This window comes from Puntigrus tetrazona, chromosome 16, assembly GCF_018831695.1.
Source record: "Puntigrus tetrazona isolate hp1 chromosome 16, ASM1883169v1, whole genome shotgun sequence".
Taxonomy (NCBI): Eukaryota; Metazoa; Chordata; class Actinopteri; order Cypriniformes; family Cyprinidae; genus Puntigrus; species Puntigrus tetrazona.
In genome coordinates, this window is record NC_056714.1 from 10,072,391 (window position 1) to 10,092,956 (window position 20,566).

At 38.0% G+C, this 20,566-nt stretch overlaps 1 protein-coding gene and 1 pseudogene across 1 annotated transcript; both read left to right on the forward strand.

The window, feature by feature from the left end:
* Positions 1-1,043: 1,043 nt before the first annotated feature.
* Positions 1,044-2,011, forward strand: LOC122360805 (annotated as a pseudogene).
* Positions 2,012-6,181: 4,170 nt separating this feature from the next.
* On the forward strand, positions 6,182-7,185 carry si:cabz01093077.1 (C-C chemokine receptor type 4). Its single transcript, XM_043261667.1, is given in 11 exon segments — positions 6,182-6,292; positions 6,295-6,402; positions 6,404-6,494; positions 6,497-6,554; positions 6,556-6,631; positions 6,633-6,686; positions 6,688-6,994; positions 6,997-7,053; positions 7,056-7,114; positions 7,116-7,153; positions 7,155-7,185. Coding segments are annotated over 11 exon segments (990 nt in total).
* The last annotated feature ends 13,381 nt before the right edge of the window (positions 7,186-20,566 follow it).

Genomic DNA, 20,566 nt, shown 5'->3' on the forward strand with positions numbered 1-20,566 from the left:
CCATTTTCTTAACTGAAATGCCTTTGAATTAATTTATTAGTTTAAAAAGGGCTCGTTTGGATTCTAAATGAACTGATTTAATGATGCAGGCAGTAGTTTGAACTTTTAATGGCATTAAGCAAGTTTAAGACCCGCCTCTGGAGAGTTCAGGAAATAACACCTCCTGTGTTTGTAAAGCATTTTTGGCTGAAGAGGATCACAAAACAATTCACAGATTCAGCTGTCAAAACCAAGAGCCATGACAGAGAGAGCCAGGAACTGAGGCTGGTAGGTTACTAAACAGCCTATTCAATGTAATTATGCTACATTTAAGAGTTGTTCCTACTTAATAATATGCTTATACTGTTGGGCATCAGACACTGTTTTAACTGTGTATTTGTCAGAAAAATTATTACTATTTTAAATAATAATTTGTTAAAAAGTAAACAATAAAAAATAAATAGAAAACCAGCTTTATTGTGATTTGATTTGATTATGAAAGTTCACCCAAAAGTAAACTTTTTTGTTATCTTATGTCATTTACTTACCCTCAAATTGTTCCAAACCTGTTTTGCTCTCTTTCTTCTAAACAATTTGAGGTGAGTAAATTATGACAGTTATCGTGTGTGTGTGTGTGTGTGTGTGTGTGTGTGTGTGTGTGTGTGTGTGTGTGTGTGTGTGTGTGCGTGCGTGTGCGTGCGTGTGAACCATCCGTTTGAACAGAATAGAAGTCAAATAGGTGGACATTTTAACATTTCAAACACGTGAAACCATGCCTAGTCTGGGTCCAGTAGATGTCAGGAGAGCACAAACTAAAATTAAGGTTCCTACTTGTGTCATTTTATTTTGTCAAACCTAAATATGTTTGTTAATACTTCATAATGCAGTATAAGCATATTGCATATTATACATAATAGATTATAAACAGACCTCTTATTATATATTATATTATTATGTATTACAGAACCTAACAGTGTGTTATTTGTGTGCCCTCTAAGCTACAACAACCGACTACAGTGCTTACTATGACCAAAATGGCAACGTAATTTAGATCACCATGCAACAATGAACAACAAAAGGCCTTCAGCGAGGTTTTCCTTCCCACCCTGTACAGCATCGTTTTTATTCTTGGCTTAATCGGAAATGGCCTGGTAGTGTGGGTCCTGATAAGATACCGGCAAAAATCAACATGACAGATGTGTGCCTCCTCAACCTGGCCCTATCCGACCTGCTCTTTCTTGTGTCACTCCTTTCTGGGCTCACAGTGCCATGGACGAGTGGATTTTTGGCAGTTTCATGTGTGTCGTACCATGACAGGTTTCTTCATGATGGGCCTGTACGGTAGCATCTTCTTCATGGTCCTTATGACAGTGGATCGCTATGTTGTCATCGTCCATGCCCATAGCATCTTTTCCAGAAATCGGTCTAGAAAAATGGGTTTAATTCTGGCCTCGCTTGTATGGATTCTCAGTCTGTTTGCATCCCTCCCTAATATTATTTTTACTAGAGAGAAAAAGGAAAATAATAACAGCAAGACATCATGCGGATCTGATTTTCCTGAAGAATCAGATTGGATGTCTTTTACGTACCTCAAGATGAATTTCCTGAGCTTGATCCTCCCTCTGATTATTATGGGCTTTTGCTATACCCGGGTCATCCCTATTCTGCTCAGCATAAAATCGTAAAAAAGGCACAAAGTCATTAGACTAATCCTGGCTGTGGTGGCAGTTTATTTTGTCTTCTGGACTCCATACAACATTGTCATGTTTCTAATGTTCCTGCAGAGGAAAGGCTTCTTGTTTTCTTGTGAGTGGCATACTGGTTTAAGCCTTGCCATGCAATGGGTGGAAACAATTGCCTTAAGCCACTGTTGTCTCAACCCACATAATCTATGCCTTTGCCGGACAGAAGTTTAGAAGAGCAGTTCTTAAAGCCCTCAAAGAGCGGTTTCCCATTCTGCTTCAGACAGTGCACCACTTTGTCTCAACAGCTATCTGAACGCTATAAGTTCAGTCTTCAGCAAATCCACTGAATATTCCTCCACGCAGATTGCATAGAGCAAAACTTATTTCCTCAAAGTTAATTTAATTCCGAGTAGCTTACTTTTCATAATTATTGTAATTTTTTCAACTATACCTCAGTTCCTTTTTAATGAATGTATATTGTGTTTTTAAAGGGTTAACTTTGTTCTGTTTTTTTTTTTTTTTTTGCTAAAAGAAATGTTATATGTTAATAGACGATGCAGAAGTTGCTTGACGTTGTTACATGTGTGTTGCTCAAATTTTAGATATGTGAATGATACAGCATAATTTAGATAAAGTCATTTTGGTTTCAGCATCGCATTTACTCAAAAGTTCGTGGTATCAAGTTTAAAATGTTTTCTATATGTTAAAGAAATGCATTTACAGTGGCGGTTTTTGAATGTTGCTTTAAGTTTTTAATGTTAAGGATCATTTAATAAAATATATTCACGGATTAAAATTCATTGCCGTGGTGGTATTGAAACTAATACAAAGAAAACATGTGTAGGACACAAAAAATTCTTATTCGAGAAAAAAGAAAAAAAAAAAATCATTATGGTAAAATTCCTTGAAATGCTAGTGCATTATGACGTGTTGTAGTAGGTGGGTTTATATGAAATGGTGGTGGGAGGAGCTATACAGGATGGAACTGCTCTAACTGGTAGGCTGTGTGACAAAGAGGAAGAAGTCTGACGCATAGCTGTATACCACATCTGCGTAAGTACTTATCAATCTACGAAACACTTGGAGCTGCCAGTCTCAAGCACGCCAAGTTCACGACTATTTATTTACCAATGCTATTCTGAGATACTTCGCTTAAAAGTCACATTTTCAAATGTTTCATCAAAGGAAATGTTTGAGATGTAAATCTTACATTTTCGATCATGGAAATTGGGTTGCACTGTCATTGTTTGTCATGGGCAAGCAGCTTGGGGGTTGCGATTATTGTGGCACGGTGCATTACAAGGCTTTGTTTTCAATCCTGAGGGTAGCTGCTTGATTGGACCAAATCAGATGAGGGTTTCTTCTGCCGCTAGATGAGCGCAGATCCCTTTGTAAGATGCTATGATGATGTTCCCACACCCTCTGTATATCACAACATTGCTTAACCTTCAAGAAAATGGCAGTACAATAACTACTCAAAATGTAATTTAAAAGAGAGACGAACATCTCACACACGTACACAGAAGTATTAAGAATAGAAATTCTGCACTTTCTTGCAGTGTCTGCTAATTTTAACTCATTAGCAGATGTGTTAAGAATTACGTTTTAATGTACCTTAAGGGAATAACTGTTAAATACTTTTTATTCTCAGAAAACCAGACAGGTACAAAAAATATTTTTGGTACAGAAATAGATTCATTCGCTGCCCCACACACACAATCTTTTGTTTATTACGCTTTCCATTTCTGTACTGTCATGAAGTAGGTTGTTGTTACGGATTTTCCTATGTGTATTCAAACTGTTTTCACATACTGAATATTTAAAAAAATAAGACCACTTGTTTATTTCTATTAATTCACTTTGCATACATTTGATGCATGCTGTCTACTAAAGTGGACAAAAAAAATCATGCGTTATTAATATGCATACTAGGGTTAATATGTAGAGGTCTATATGGTGTTAAAAATGTAACATTTTTTAATGTTATGTATAAACTATATTTATTTTTACTTGCAAATGTTATATAAAAGAAACAATAACAATAATAAAACTTTATTACTATAGCCACTAGATGTCTGCACTATATATATATATATATATATATATATATATATATATATATATATATATATATATATTGTGACAGGAGAGCCAACGACAGACACAGTGGGCGTGGCGTCAGGTCTCGGAGAGAGCTTTTTATTAAAAATAAAAATACAAAATAAAGTGTCCAAGGGGGAAAGTGTCCAAATAAAGGGGGAACTGGTGTCCTCGTCGTGCTCACGGAGTAACGATGCAGGTTTAGCCAGTTCCAGGGGGGAAGGGTCCAGGTAAGGGCGGAGTCCGGCGGTCGCACGCGCCCCTTTTTCTGGTCCGGGCGCGAGGGCGGCGGCTTCTTCCATGGCGTTCCGTCGCTTCTTTGCTCCGGGCGGCAGAAAGGGGGATGAGTCAGTGGTCGCTGCGCCCGACTACGGGGTCCCACGACGCAGTTCTCGGACGGCGGGTGAGGTCCATCGCGCAACCCCTTCCGAGACACCAGCGTGCATGCACGGGGGGAAGACCGGTCTCGAGGAGAGGTGCCGCATGGCATTTAACTATGACGCAGACAAGGTACAATCCATCAGGTGTGCTCGCCGACACGCCCTTCGGCACACTTTACTCCTGCCGGGAGCCTGGTGAAGGGCGGTGAACAAAGGACGGTGATGGTGACAATCAAGAGGAGGCAGCCAACTCGTCACAATATATATATATGAAGCAGATGAGTATGTACGTTATATATGTAACTTAAAGTAATAAAAAAATTAACTAGCACATTGCTTTATATTGCGGTACTTGGATTACGTTGCTGAATACTTCTTTTTCATTGAAATAAATTGTAACTGATGAAGCGAATACATTTTTAAGTAACCTCCCAACCCTTGTAGCTAACCATTTAATTTATTTCTTTATTTACTATGTTTTGATCGTTGAATTTTCTGAAAGTACCGAAAGGTTTGTATATAAGAAGTCACAGCTCATGCCATGACAAGCTGAATAAGGACAAAAATCTTGTAACCTATAATTAATTTTCCAAGAATAAGCGCTATTTCACTTGTTCTTTATTTTTCAATTCAAAACTGACTCACTCTAAAGACTTAAAAGATCACAACTGTTGTTTTTCATCATTACGGGCTTATCATCCATTGGATGGGATGTAGTTAGTTTCATATTAGGCTATCTTCATAATTGTCCTTTTTAAGACATTCGCCGTGGGTGGGGGGACTTATTAGCATTCATTTACTTCAGCTGTCAGCAGCTCAAAATGACTCAGACTTTTTTGTTTTATCTCATCCACGGGAATTTCTCATGTGCATTCAAACTGCTAACCTCAGTGTGCGGTGACAGGGAAATGTGTTCACATTTCACCTTCACATCGCATAATCAGTTTTGCAAAAAGCACACACACATGTGCATGTCTATTTACAGGAACATGAAGGTAAATGTACAGAGTATATGAAATGTACTAGACTCACTTCCATGAACACGTCTTTAACATCATCTCAGCAACAACAGAGGCAGTATTTTTTTTTTATCATGACTGAAACATATACAGCCAGGTAAACACCGCTTTATTTACTGATTTTCACTATAAGTGGTCCATCATTAAAACATTACAAAACAAATATGTAAGATTAGCTCAAAAATGTAACCTGTTAGTTAAGTTAACAGCCCGATATATTATATCTAAAGTTTTTTTTATCCAGTTATTATATCTCATACTAAAGAGTGGGGATTGTATGTCTGAGCATTAGGCGAGTTGTAGGATGTCTTGTTGTACTGCGCCCAGTACTGCTATTCACAAAAGTTAGCATGAGATCGTGAGATTGATGAAGGATAGTGATTGCGGTGGGATGCTGAGAAACTCCAAGTGTTAATTAACTTTCAAGTGACCTCCATCTGTTTGAATGTACGTAGAGCAGAACAGTGTGGTGTGTATGTGGTGGGCTTTGTGGTTTAAACCCCTGCAATTTGCAGCATTAAAACTTTAAAAGCATTAATTAAAGCATACCTTTTGAACATATGTATTTAAGCACACAGTAGCAACACACTTAATCGTGTACCGCTGCTCGCCACATATAATGCAATCAGTATCATAAACGAATATTAGTCTTCACAACCGCTAACAATTAGGTAATGAAATTTAGCTTCTCACAAATTATTATGGTGAATTTGGAATTTTTGTAAGTAAATATGTGTGACTCAATTTCAATTATAAAGTCCCCATGATTTGCAGATGAACGAGGAAATTTACTGACATCATAATTCACACCAATAATGGCATTTTGCACATCAGCAGGATTGAAAAGAAAAAAAAAATTGAAGAATCATTATACGATGAGCCAAATGAGTAACATGCATTAGCATGTTACTAGTTTACTGTTTTTTTTTCAGCAAATATTAATATAAGCTATCACTGAATCCGCCTGTCACTGAATAACAACATTTACTGTGTGTTGGTGCATGAATACAGAAACATAATGATATCTACGAAACAGAAAACATATGCACCTAATCAAGGCTCAAACCTGAACCCACATCTCAAGGCTGCCATTTTCTACCTTGTTTTGTGCTTTGGCCCCATCGCAACGCCAACGTCATTTTATGGGTCCTCTTGAAAACTGGCGTGCACGTGGAAAATATGACAAACCTTCTGCCTGAATCTGGCTGTGTCGTGGACCCGTTGATAATCCTCTCGGCCGCCCTCCTGGGCTCTATGCTCAGGCCTAATACTTAAAAGGCAATGAATGTAAGGCAACGGCGGTACGCATCAAGTGGGATTTTACAGCGGTCTTTATTCGTGACTCTGATGAGCCGCGATCGCATTTGGTCATCGCGGCACGCCGCAGCACTGGGACAAGATACGCCACGGAATTGTAAGTCTCCTTATATGGATGGTCGCGCATCCGCGCGCTCTTCCAGAGGCCATCTTTTGGCGTAATGGTCATAGAGGACAACGTCACCAGCTGTCAGAGAATTTATCCTTTTTGGGTCAGCCCAGAAGTGGAAGCTGTTCCAGAATCTGGTGAAACGCAGTAGGACTGTTCATATCTTGCTCATTTTAGCCTACTGCTACATCAGGGTCCTATTTATTGTGAAGAAGACAAAAAATCCCGAAAGAAGGAACGTGCCAAAGCTCATCTTAGGCATCGCCATTGCGTTTGTGGTCTTCTGGGTGCCCTACAACGTGGTGGTGGTGTTTCTGAAAACTCTGCAGGAGTTTGGCATGCTAAGTACCTGCGAGGTTTATCATTAAGTCAGCATGGCCATGGACTTAACAGAGACCATCGCCGCCATCACTGCTGTGTAACCGTCATTTATGCTTTTTGTCGGGAAAAGTTTAGGAAATGCCTCAGAGTGCATTGAGATATCTTGGATGCGTGAAGATTTACCAATCGAAGACCACGCAATCCAAAAGTTTCGGAGAACGAAACTTCCAACACGTTATTTTTTTACATCTTCTATCAAAAGCACGCAAGTTTAGTTCGAAAGCATGGTTTGTTTGTAAATATTATGCTTATATTTGAAAGCATTTTTTCATGCGTTGCATGAGTTACGTTTGTTGGTTTCATGATATAACATAAATTATACTACTCTCAATTAGTAAACCAAATGCGATGATAAAATGATGATGTGAAATCATGTAAGAATTACAACATTTTCTTCTTCAGTCGGTATAGGGCAAGAGGTTTTCTGCTTTTCTGTGTGGCTTGAAAATTGACTGATGCATTTAAATATAATGAAATTTCACAAATGATTTACTGTTACCAAAATATCTGTTTCTTAGTATATCTAAGGTCTCAATACATGACCTCTTAAAAGTTCATTACTATTTTAGCATGATAGTTACTAACGACACATAATAAAATCTCCTTAACCACACACACACACTTTGAAACTAAAAACCTAACCCTTCACATGGGCTATAAGAGATGTGTGTGTGTGTGTGTGTGTGTGTGTGTGTGTGTGCGCTGCTGCAGGTAGTGTTGACATAGAGGAACTGTATTGAATGTATTCTTACTGATCAAGATGTGAATATTGTATATTCCTATATGTTACATTAGATGTCTAAACTACTTATTTCTGTAAATGCACTGATACTTATATCCAGATGTATATCAACATGTAAATAAACAAAGAAATAAAATGATCAGAATCTGTTTCTGAAAAAGTATATTGTAATGTTACTGCTACTACAAGAGTCTCTCCCTCACACATGTTGGGTAAAAGGTAGTCACGTACACATGCCTAAGGTTTTGAAACATCGCACAAACAGTTTCTCTGTAGCCCCACAGTATACTTAATTACGCTGTTTAAATGAACCATTTTCTGAACTGGCATATTATTGCATATTAATAACATAATATTTGACCTTAGAATTTTATGTTTTTATACTTCATTTTTAGAGACATTTCACGTAGTCATGGGGGTGTGTTTTTCACACCATTTTTCATCTACACTGTTTTTCATCTAGGGCACAAGAGCTGGTGAAATGCCTCAAAGAGACCCTTTATAACTTCTCTACCCCTAAAGGGTGCACATTAGCACCTAAGAGTAGTATTTGGTATCCGACCGTTGCAATATGCACTTATGGTTCATTATCTATTAGAAACAGAAAAAGAAGGAACAAAGCTGTCTATTTGAGCATGCTGTTTCACTGACTTTTACACCTGGGTGTGCTACTTCTTTTGTGAGAGTGTCCTAAACGGTCTATTTTAAATTGTTGCAATGCAACTAAAATGCTTGAATGATGAACAAACTTAAAATAATAATAACAAATAATGGTCGTGCCATTTAATCAATACAAAATGCAAAGTCAGCTCAATAATAAATAGCTCTTGCATATAATTGCATTTGTTTATTTTAATACATGGTACGTTAATGTAAAGCATCAGGAAGGTTCGAAAATGGCTTGTAAAAGTATGAACTTAATTATGTGCATGAAGTTTCAGGAAAGTACTCAACCTAACCTTGTCTTTACCTTCAGCTAGCAGAAAGCCACAAGTTTCTGAAGAGACATGCTCTGCAGAGTGTCACAGGATTTCTGTGTTCTTTGTCTCTTATGCAAACATAGTACATTGAGACTGTCGACATGACTGTTATTTCAAGCATCAAGAATTCAGACAAGCTCAGAAACTCAGTTTATAAAACAAACCCAAAACTGTTGTAACATACAGTACTGTGATATTAATAAAATCATTTTATAGTAATAATGCCGGTTAAAAATGCTGATGTAAAATATTGTGTCAAAAAACCTTTTCAAATTTGTCTAAAGGAACATGAAAAGTTTGCATTTTCTATCTATAACTACATTCAGTATTTATCCAAATCTATCAACAGGATATTTTCAGTCAAATATCTGATGCAAGGCACAACGCAAGTTCATTCATTGATGTATTTGATTGAATATATGATCACACACAACCACTTCCTTGATAAGAGGTACATGCGATTTTATCTGTATTCAAAATGTTATGGTTTAAGACCACACATTCTGGGACGATCAACACCCACACACACCCAAACAATATTTAACAGCACATAAGAACATATGTGCAAGATGTGTGTGTGTAATGCAGCAGGTATCCACATGTACAGGTCTGGAGACTTATGTTTACATTCAAACATGGCTGGCGGGCGGGGAACACTAACATGCCCTGAGCACTAAGCCGCTTTCTCTTGTTTTCAGTCTCCCCAAACTCATTTTCAGCGTGGATTGTCATTTTTGACCAATGTACACACAGAGGGTTATGATCGGTCAGTTTAACAACAAATATAAACTGCCCTATTTGAAAGAAAACAAGTTGACACAAGATCCAATCCAATATTTCCTGAGATCGGGCTGATTGGCAATTAAAACTGGCAGTCTTCACACTGTTCACTAGTCCAAGTGGACAGAATTAAATGGTCCGGTAAGAAGGTTGTATGCCTGTATTTCTTATATGCCACTCCGAAAGAATTCATCTTGAATTATTAAAATTTGCTTCAGTCGAATCTTCTGACCCCATGAATCATTTGATTTGACTCCACTCATTGTTAATTCTTCAATTTACCTGTAAAGCTGATTGTATCTATCAATTATAAGTTAAAAATGTATTATTAGTGCCATTTAATGACTTCATGGTCACAAAAAGAAGTTGTTTCTATGTAGCAGCTTTAAAGATAGTGGGCTATTTTTTTTTCGCTCTAAATGTGTCTTTTATCCACTCTTGAAGGGTCACGTGAACCTCAATAATTTTTAGCCGCTTCTTAATCCTTCCGTCAGATAACTGATGACAAAATAGAATAAGATGTCTCATCTGTGTATCCATTGCTAAGTAGAAAGTATGATTCAGTTTTTAAAAGATTAAAGACCATTTTGTTTCAGTATTGACTGTATTCAAACTTCCGAACATCGCCGCCCAACCTACGTGAGAAGCTTCTTTCCATTTAACACTATTCCTCAAATTACGCTTCTTTATTACACAGATATTACAAACCAATCAGTGTATTTAGTAGGTTGTTTCAGAGGCATATGCATTAAAAAGAAAAATATACAACAATGCAACAGTAATGAAACTATGCATTGACATCTTGGGCATCTTCTTGCAGACCTGCCCTATGTCCCTAGGGAAAGGAACTAGACTTCTACCTGACAGTCAAAGCAGCATTACGCCACGAAGTGTGGGGTCTACAGTGCCATCTGATCACCTCCATGGTTTTGTGTGGTGCCACTTGGGACAGGCAGAGTGGGAGCCAATCGGAAATTGCTATTGCAGTCAAATGAGACTGTTCTGCAATCTGCAATGTCCCAGTTTACCTACATAGAGTGAAATGTCACAACCAATACCCTTTGCAAAACTGGAACTTTGGAACATAGATGCTACATCTTGGAAGTATGTTCAAAATAATAAGCTTAACCAGAAAATTTAATCTGAACAATTAAGTAACATGCACCAATTTACACAAAGTAATAAAATGGCAATTTAAAGGGGTTGTATGATGTTGCTAAAAAGAGCATTATTTTGAAATAATGCAATGTGTTTGAGTGCAGTTTACAAAACACATTATTTTCCATATACTCGTTAATATTGTTTTTCCTCTTAAACTACATTCCGAAACGGGTATTTTGTATGAAGCTCATCATTCACAAAAGTGAAGCATGCCCTGATTACAGTTGTCCAGTATATTCTCAACAAAGACAAACAACAAGAATTTCTCCATGCTGCCTGCTAAAAACTCGCTTGGATAAAGCAAGTAGCTGATTCTTTGGTCACACTTTATATTAGTGCGTTACTATGTACTTACATCAAAATTATTGGTATCAAAAACACTTGCTGCTATTGAGGTGATACAGGAAAGATTTGGGACAGGCTTGGTGGTATATGGGTAAAGTTATGTGTAATGGATTGATCATGGTCTAATTATAAATGTAAGTACATACATTTATTACAGATGTAATCACATATAGGTATTTTTAAAATGCATAATAAGTGCATTGTACCAAATTATTAATTTAAATGTAAGTACATTATAGTTAAAAATACATAATATAAAGTGGGACATATTCTTTTAATAAGAAGACGCCCTGGAGGTTACATAGCCATGAATTCAAAAGAACGACGCTATGTGTAATTTCCAGCATGGCGGCTCTGAATCATGTGTAGCATAAAACCAATGAAAAGTAAAAGCTGTTCTCGTCTACTTGTTCTAGTCCGGGGAATCTGAATCAACTGTGGATGGCAGGCGGAAAGCCTTTGTGTTTGTGGCAGGGTGAGGAGTCTCTAAGAATACTGCATGCTCGGGACGAAACAGTGTTTCCTTCTGGATGTCCTCAATGGATGGAAGTGGAGTTCCTGTGATGCTACTGGGCAATTCATCACCAAGAATAGAGTTAGGCTCCCATACCCAGACTGTGATAGTTTGTTAGGAGGCTCTCTATTGTGCAGCTATAGAAGTTCACCAGGATGGCTGAGGACAGCTACTTTAAGTTTCTCGGGAAGAAAAAGACGCTGGTGAGTTTCTGACCAGGCTGGAGGTGTTGGTGGTCCAGGACAGTCTTCAGAGCGCAGGCAGAATTATCAGAAAAAATTGTGTAACAACGTTCAGGTACATTATTTTTTCTAATAATTCAATGGGCCCATCATCAAGTGTTCTCTTACATACTTAAAATTAAATGTAATTAATTATAAACATTTCCTTTTCACCTTTTCACTGCCTGGAGCACTTTAAATTCATGATTCCTAAACCCCTTTTATAGCATACACACCTGACAAAATCAGAAACGCTATGGTCTCACACTTTTATGGTTGGTGGGGCAGCCCAGAAACATTCAGTGTCACAAAATAAGTCTGAATGTCACTGGTACTTCTACCACTGATAGTAGCTTATAGTGCTCATACATATATAAAATCTGACCTTACAATAATATTATAGCCTGTAAGTGACATTATCTTTCAGTCTCAACAACAAGAGTGACAGCATCATAAACGCAGTAGGACTGTTCATATCTTGCCCATTTTAGTCCTAATGGTTGTGAAGAAGACAAAAACTCAAAAGAAGGAACCTATCAATCAATCAATCAATCAATCATTTTTATTTATATAGCGCTTTTAACAACACAGGATGCATCAAAGCACTGTACAGTATAATGACAGGGATGTATAATGACAGGGATGTGGTAATGACAGGGAGGAGTAATGACGAGTGACCAATTTCTTATTAAATGCAGAGATGGTCTCGGTAGTCAATTCAACGTATAGTCACTTTTGTGGAAGTTAAGTGTCTCAACCAAGCAAGCCAGAGGCGACAGCAAGGAAACAAAACCCCATGCATACAGAATGGAGAAAAACCTGGGGAGAAACTATACATAGACTAGTTGGGCTCGTTTCTCCTCTGACCGTGACGCCCAGCACTTAACTTCCAGTTCAATTTCTAACGCAGCTGTGTTGTAGTGTAAATGACTCTAGTGTGTGTGTATGTGTGTATGCATCAGGATCTGGTGATTGTCCACGTCAACGCCAACTCATCTTTAGGCATCGTCATTGTGTTTGTGGTCTTCTCGGAAGTTCTTACAATGTGGTGGTGCTTTCTGAAAACCTTTGCAGGTTGCAGGCTTATGCTTTGTTGTAGAAAAGTTTAGGAAATGTCTAGTAAGTGCATTTTCAAGATATCTGGATGTGTGTGGAGACTTCACTGACGACATCTACGCATTGCAATGCTTAAGAGAATAAAACTTACAGCACGTGCTATTTCTCCTATCAAAGTACACAAGTGTAGGTTTTGTTTTTGTAACAAATCTTATCATTAATTCATGCATTGCACCATATAATGTAATCTAACATTTATCTAACATTTGTTGATTCAATCATAGTAATACATATAGTAGTATGTATGTGTGTGTGTATATATATATATATATATATATATATATATATATATATATATATATATATATATATAAGTCACAGAACAACACTGTAGATGACAACAATCACCTAATAAAACTTTTTCCAGGAGAATAAGGTTGCTCTTTGAACCATCCGCGTGTTCCTCTGATCTTTTTTTGGTTCTAATAACTTTCATTTATTGTCACATCACCTCAGGATCTTTTAGAGTTGTGAAATCAACGTTTTACTGGGTTCAACTCGGTAGTGATATTTGTTCTGGGAGCACTTGCTTCAGCATCAACAGTCCTGACACCTGAAGACAAAAAGTAGTTTTTACATCTGGAAATAATGCCAGTGTTACAGCCTGAAGAACAATCACAGACTAAAGTCATATTTTTATGTGAAGATTTAATGCTGGCTTAATCCTACACATCTGATCAACTGGATGAATGGTAGCCCTATTTTTTTTTTTAAAGCATTTTTTTGGTCTCTTGGGCCTGTTTTCTTCTTTTGCATATTTTAAAGCAGTACTACGACCTGGTTACGATCCACCAGCGTGAAATATGAATACTCGCAGTGTTTCTGGTCTTACATTTTGTTCATAAGTATCTGTAAAAAGGAAAATCAACTAAAATATCATAACCTTCTTCTCACACAAGTGCTTTTGTCACTGCAAGTGTTTCACAATCTCTGTTTTAGTTTAATTTTCCACTGTGACACCACGGCCAGGGCATAATGGAATAATCCCAGGTACAAATGATGCATGGCATATTGTGGATGATAATGTTTTATGTACTGTATGTGTACACATGTCTGCACATTATTTTTTTATTGCTTCATATTTGCTACTAGTAAGTCCGACACGTCTGTGTTTCTAAATAATTCATATAAATATAAATATATAGCTGAGTTAAATTTTTCAAATCAGAAAACAAACCTACAGAAAAATAATGGTAAACTATATCCTTCATTGTTTATTTTTTTTTTTCTGTTTTAAGGTTCACTTAAAAACAGAAAAAACTTAACTTATTCAAATGGTTATATCCAAATCATTATTAGAATGATAAAACATTTGAGAAAAACCAAGTCCATCTTACTATAAAATCGGTTTGGTTTTTAAAAGCACTTTAAGTGGTTGGCTGTGTGCAGAGCTTGTAACCACACGCCAAAACATTGCTCAGCTGTTCCTAGCACATGTGCAATGCTGCATGTTTTCTTTTAACGGGTTATTTATTGACCTAGGTTTTATTTCTTTATTTTTAAAATTCATTATATAACACTGTGCATTTCCGCAGCAACATTGCTTTTTCATTCAACAGGACAACATTTGATGCAGCATTGCACTTCTTTGGTCAAAACATAGGGAGCCAATAGAGTCATTAAGGCTTCAGCGACATAAAACTACTTCTGCAGTCTGCAAAAGCCTCACCCCAGTTTACCTATACAAAGGGAAGTGTCACAAACCAATAGCCTGAGAAAAAAACTATAACAGATCATGCTTTTGACCGATCTGCATGATACCATCTTATCTCATCTCATCTCAACTCTCTGCTTGGAAAGGCTAGGGGCAACATCACTGTCATATTTCTAGAGTATTTCTGGCAAGGCATTATAGCTTTTTAAAAATAGTACTTTCTGCTTATATGCCTTTAATATGCCAAGACAGTACTTGAATATGAGCCATGACCTATACCTTTTACAGCAAACACCTGTCAGTTTGAACTGGTTATGGTTTCACACTTTATTGGTAAACCAGCCTTGAAAACATTCAATGTCACAGAATAAGTCTGAATGTCACAGGTGGTTTCACCACAGACTGCAGCTGTGGAAAAGAAGTTAGTATGTGAAATTTTCTGTTATACTAATAAAGTTCATAAGACTTTATTTATTGCGTTTCAAAAAAGTGGTAGGTGACTTGTGGTATTTTAATGGGAATACTACCGAATATTTTCTAAAACAAAAAAAGAACATTTTTTTAAATAAAACGTAAATTGCTCTGCACAGGAAGGCATGCTTTCATGCGGTAAAATAAATATTATTCGCTGTCATTCGTCTGATGTATCTAAAATGAACAATAATAATGCATGCTTTTGTATGATATATCTGTATTTCTGAGGATGCATATTTAAGGCATATTGTTTGGGGAAGGTGCTATAAAACAATTCATATTATTTCCAGATTTAAAGTATAGCTATATATTTAAGGACTGTTCAAATACACTGCTTTGGACATGAAAGATTATTCATGCTTAATTATTATTATTATTAAACTCCATTCATTAATGCATAAAGCAGTCACATATAGCTAAAAAGTCTTTGTCTCCCTGTTGTCTAACCTAGTACACCCTGGGATTCTGATTACACCCTACAGCTGTGTCTCTGAGGTAAGAACAAACATCATCTCCACACATGTATTTCAAACAGAACACTGAGAAAATGGGACATTGGAGAAAACCAATGACAATACATCAGTCTATACATACTCGTTCATAAGTTTTCTTTTATTTTTAACGCTGGTCACATTAACCATTCAAGATATAAGATGGCATGCATGTGATTAATTTCTCTTTAGCGCAGTGTGGCACAACACAACACTGTCCAGGTAAGGTCATGTCAATGCTTTATTAATCACGGTTAAAGGAAACTTTCTTACTTATGATATATTTTCTTTCTTGTTCAAGTGTGGATGCTACAGTAACTACTGAAAGTACTACAGAAGACTATTCTTGGCTACTATGATGGAGATTGAATTGGCCTGCATTGTCCCATGCTTATGAGAATATGAGCCAGCATTCTTTCTGCAGTTGTACTCCTGTTTTTTGTGGTGGGCTTTCTGGGCAACGACTGGTGATCTGTATCTGGCGGTGTGAGGCTGAGAAGCATGACTGACATCTGTCTTCTGAACCTGCTATTGCTGACCTGTTCTTGGTCTCTCTCTTCTCTCCCCTTCTTGGCACACTATGCCAGAAACCACTGATCTTTGAGATGTTATGTGCAGCCTAGTCCTTTAGTTCACCACATTGATTCTATAGTGGGATATTCTTATTGTACTGATGAGTGCTGATCGGCATTGGCTGTAGTTCATGCTGTTGCCTCTGAGAGTCAGAACAAGGACATACGGTATTTTAGCCAGTATGGTCATGGTGATTATTTCAGTTTTGGCATCCTTCCTGAGCACTCACCCAATGGAAAAAGATACGCAACTTATTGTAGATCTTATCCAGCAAACGATCAAAATTCTAGTCATTATTCAAAGATCTTTTATCATTAAAATGAATATCATGGGGTTTAATTGTTCGCTTTTTTGTGATTGGTTTGTTACTCAATGATTTTGATGAGGCTCCTGACGGTTCGCTTCTTTCTAGGAGGCAGGCCAAGTGCTCCCGCCATTGCAGTGATGGTCGTCTTCTGCCAGTTGGGCTCCATACAATATTGTAGCTAGGAAAGTTTCCTTTAGGAGCTTAAAAATGACTTTATAACTCAATCTTGTGACAGAAGCAAGGCACCAATCTAAGTCTGCAGACTCAGAAGTTTTTGGCTTATTCACACAGCTGTGTAATCCTTTTCTTTATGTATTTGTGGGAGAGAAATTTAGAAGGCATCTTTTCAGACTCCTGCACAGAACACCCTTTCCAGTAGCTGCAGTTCAAGAAGAGTTACATCACAGGCCACAGGATCTGCTTTACTCACAGACCACTAGTGTGGATGAGAGATCAACCACAAATGTTTGAATAAAGTGTTACTGGAGAATAGAGAGAATACAGACAGAAATAAGTCAATAAATAAATGAATATAGTGCTACTTGCATAGTGAAAAACCCTAATGCATTTCATCACAAACATTTTTTCCACCGCCACCCAAAAAAATGTATAGAAATGAATGCAGCTTGTATAAGCAGTCTGAGTGAAGATTCATTGGAAAGTTGCAAGTACACAAGGCCAAGTTTTGAACAACTGGACTGTTAAAATTAAAAACGCAGATCAAGGGCAAATGTAACTACAGGCCTGTAGTGTTATTTGTGCATATATCTGTAAATGTTTGTACTATTTTTATTTAATGTTTTTCTAGAATTGCTGTTTTTCTAGTAACTAGTAACTGTTTTTGTATTAATGTATGAATATACGTGAATATACACATCATTTGTACTGTTAAGCAGAATTTTTGTGCTTACTTTTTGTTTATATTTTGTTTTAATGCATGGCTTCAATAAAATGCATGTGACTGTGGCTCAGCATAATAAGTATGCACTAACTAATATTAAATTAATGATGAGCAAATACATTTATTACAATGTATATCATGATCTGGTATATATATATATATATATATATATATATATATATATATATATATATAAGTTATATATAATTAAAGCCACCTGCATTAACATAACATATTGCAAGAACTAGAAGAACCCATGGCATATTATGCAAAATGACTTTTTGACATATATATGAGACACATATTGTTGGTTTTGCGTGCATATAATATGAAATTTGTTGGCATGCATGCAGCTACACACATATGAAACACATACCTCTAACCTCAATCCTACACTGCAATGTTTTTTCCAGGTAATTTGTAATGATTTATTAAACATAATGCAATGAGTGAGAGTGATAAAATACAACTTTGTGAAGCAAAATAACATGTGATGCACCCTTCGCAAAAACAGGTAAAGTATGTAATCTATTAAATCATCTAAACTGGTGTGGAGCTGAAGCAACAGAAACGGTCTCACAGGTGTAACCACAGACCCAAGCCAATTTATACCTCCATAGCGTGATTCAAATTACGCCAACTATGCTTCTCCTATGAAGAGCAGTGACTCATTTTTTAACACAGACTGCCATCTTAGCGGACATTATGATTCAGTCTAATATCCCCAGCACAACCTTTCTAATGAAATGATGTGCAGTGTTCTACATCTGGCCAGTCATGTGATGTGAAGCCACTAGCCAGTCAAAAACATTTAGTGATGCAGACGTTACTCATGGACAGTGGATGCACTGACAGCTCACGAGTGGACTATACCAATTACCATAATGAAACCAGTGCTGTGCTGCTGTTTTTGCTCTGTACAAGTGTGGTAGTTTTCTCACAAGAGTCACAGACACTATAGGAAAGTAAAGACACATGTTGTAATTAAAACACAACAGCTAAGGTATTTCTATTGAAAGTTATTGTAGAGCATTATAAATTTAACATATAATTCTATATACACACTTAGTATCTTTTCTTTAGTTTAGACAAATTCAGTTGTAGTCACTAATATAACGCAAACTGTCCTAAATTTAAGTACCATGATTTGAACCTCAACTGACTAGGTAACTGCAATGACCAGTCAAATCTCAACAAATTGTCTAATCATTATTAACCAAAACTGCAATCCTTATTCACTGCACTGGCTCCCAAATTCGACTGAGGGCAGCAGATCCTTTCTTCCCCTAATCTAGCACCTAAACTCTGGGAACAATCCCTAACTCTGTTCGGGAATACAGACACACTTCTGTGTAGAGTTTAAATTCAGATTAAAGACACATCTTTTAACTTTAGCTTACACAACATAATATTATGTTTTTATTATTCAAACTAAGTAAAGGATTTTTAGGCTGCATTAATTAGTTGAGCTGGAACTGGAACACTACCCTAAAACACAATGTACTTGTGACATCGTGAAAGAATGGCATCTAATGCACATTAGTCCTGTTTCTTTCTTATTCTGGTGGATCAGCACCCAGGGAGATTATGTTTATAAGACCAGAACACCTAGATGCGCTCCGTGGGATCACCAGATCCTGATGCACAGACAGCCACACACACACACACACACACACACACACTCACTTTACACTCATCTGACACAGCTGTAAGTGTTTAAAATTAAACAGAAAGTTATGCATGTCTCGGTCAGAGGAGAACTGGCCCAACTGAGTCCGGTTTCTCCCAAGGTTTTTTTTCTATTCTGTATGGATGAGGTTTTGTTTCTTGCCGCTGTCGCCTCTGGCTTGCTTTGTTGTGGACACTTAATTTCTAGTGATTTAACGCTAAATTGGATTATAGAGACCGCTTCCTGCATTTAATAACAAATTGTTCACTCTCTTCATTATACATCACTAGTATTGTATTCTTCTACTTTATACTGTTCAGTGCTTTGATACAACCTGTGTTGTTAAAAAAGCACTATATAAATAAATGATTGATTGATTCAGTCATATAATTGTACATTTTTATGACTGGATTTTATTCCTGTGATTCTGAAGAGACTTAACAGAAACTGTGTGTCATGTCTCTTGACCTTTTTTTTGTTATTGTTTTTGTCCCATGTCATGTGCTCTGTGTGCCCTGTTCTGGGTCTAGGCACTGTATTATTGTCTTTAGCCGTGTCTTGTTACCTCCCAGGATTTACCTTGTGTATTAATCCTGTGTTTTGAGTTCACGCTTGTCCGATCGGGCCGATCTGTCGCCTCTGCTCCATCGCGCCCTTCCTGTCCCCAGTCTCCGCATCGTCGCCAAAGCTTCCGCGGCGCCGGGATTAGGGTCCTCCATCGCCTCTGTGTCACCCTGGTTTCCACCACCTGCCTCCGCCGCCGTGAGGTCTGCCCCATGGACTGGAGGGCCGCCTCCCTATGTGGCTCCTCCCTCCGTCAGGCCCACCCGCCATTGATCATCATGGCTGGGCTCTGATCTCTCCTGTCTCCTCCCCTGGCCCCTCCTCCGCCTGCACCTCCCTGAACTCCCTGTCTGCCACTTCTCCCGGGGGCCAGTCCTCCACCAGAACCTCCTCCGCTCCCATTTGTTTTGTTTTTCGGTGCGAGGACGCACCTTCCGGTCACGTGTCTTCTGGACTCCTTTTGTTATTGTTTTGTTCTGGGCGTCATGTGCTCTAAAAGTCTCTGCTTTTAGTTCGTGTTAATTGGTATTATTGTCTGCAGCCTGTCTTGTTAATTTATGATTTACCTTGTGTATTTAAGTCCCGTGTTTTGAGTTCAAGTTTGTCCGATCGCTACGATGTCCCTATGTGTGGCTTATGTTCGCCTGCCTGCTTATATGTTTTTTATTTTTCCCGCTAAGAAGATTAAACTGCTGTTTAGCTTTACTTTAGTGCTCTCTTGTTGGGTGTCAAACCACCGAACGTGACAGCACGATCGTACCCAACAGTAAAGCTAAGGCGTATTTCCCTTTTTGTTTTTGCCGCGGACTCCTCATGACGACCTCATCTTCATCCTCCTGTTGAGCAGGAGTGATCGCCTTCCGAGGGTTATATAAAGGACTTCTCGCCTCGTAGCGAACGTACTCCACGCCAATAGGACAGGCTGGTCGTCGCCGACCATCTATCACCTCGGGATTCCTCACCGCTTCACCTCGTCCTCCATCCCTCCGCTCTGTCAGGCTCCTCCTTCCTCCGCCTACCTCAGTCCTCTGTCGCTCTGGCTCCACCGCCGCCCCTCCCGCTTCTCCCCGCTCAGACGGGGGCCCAGTCCTCCATCGCCTCTGT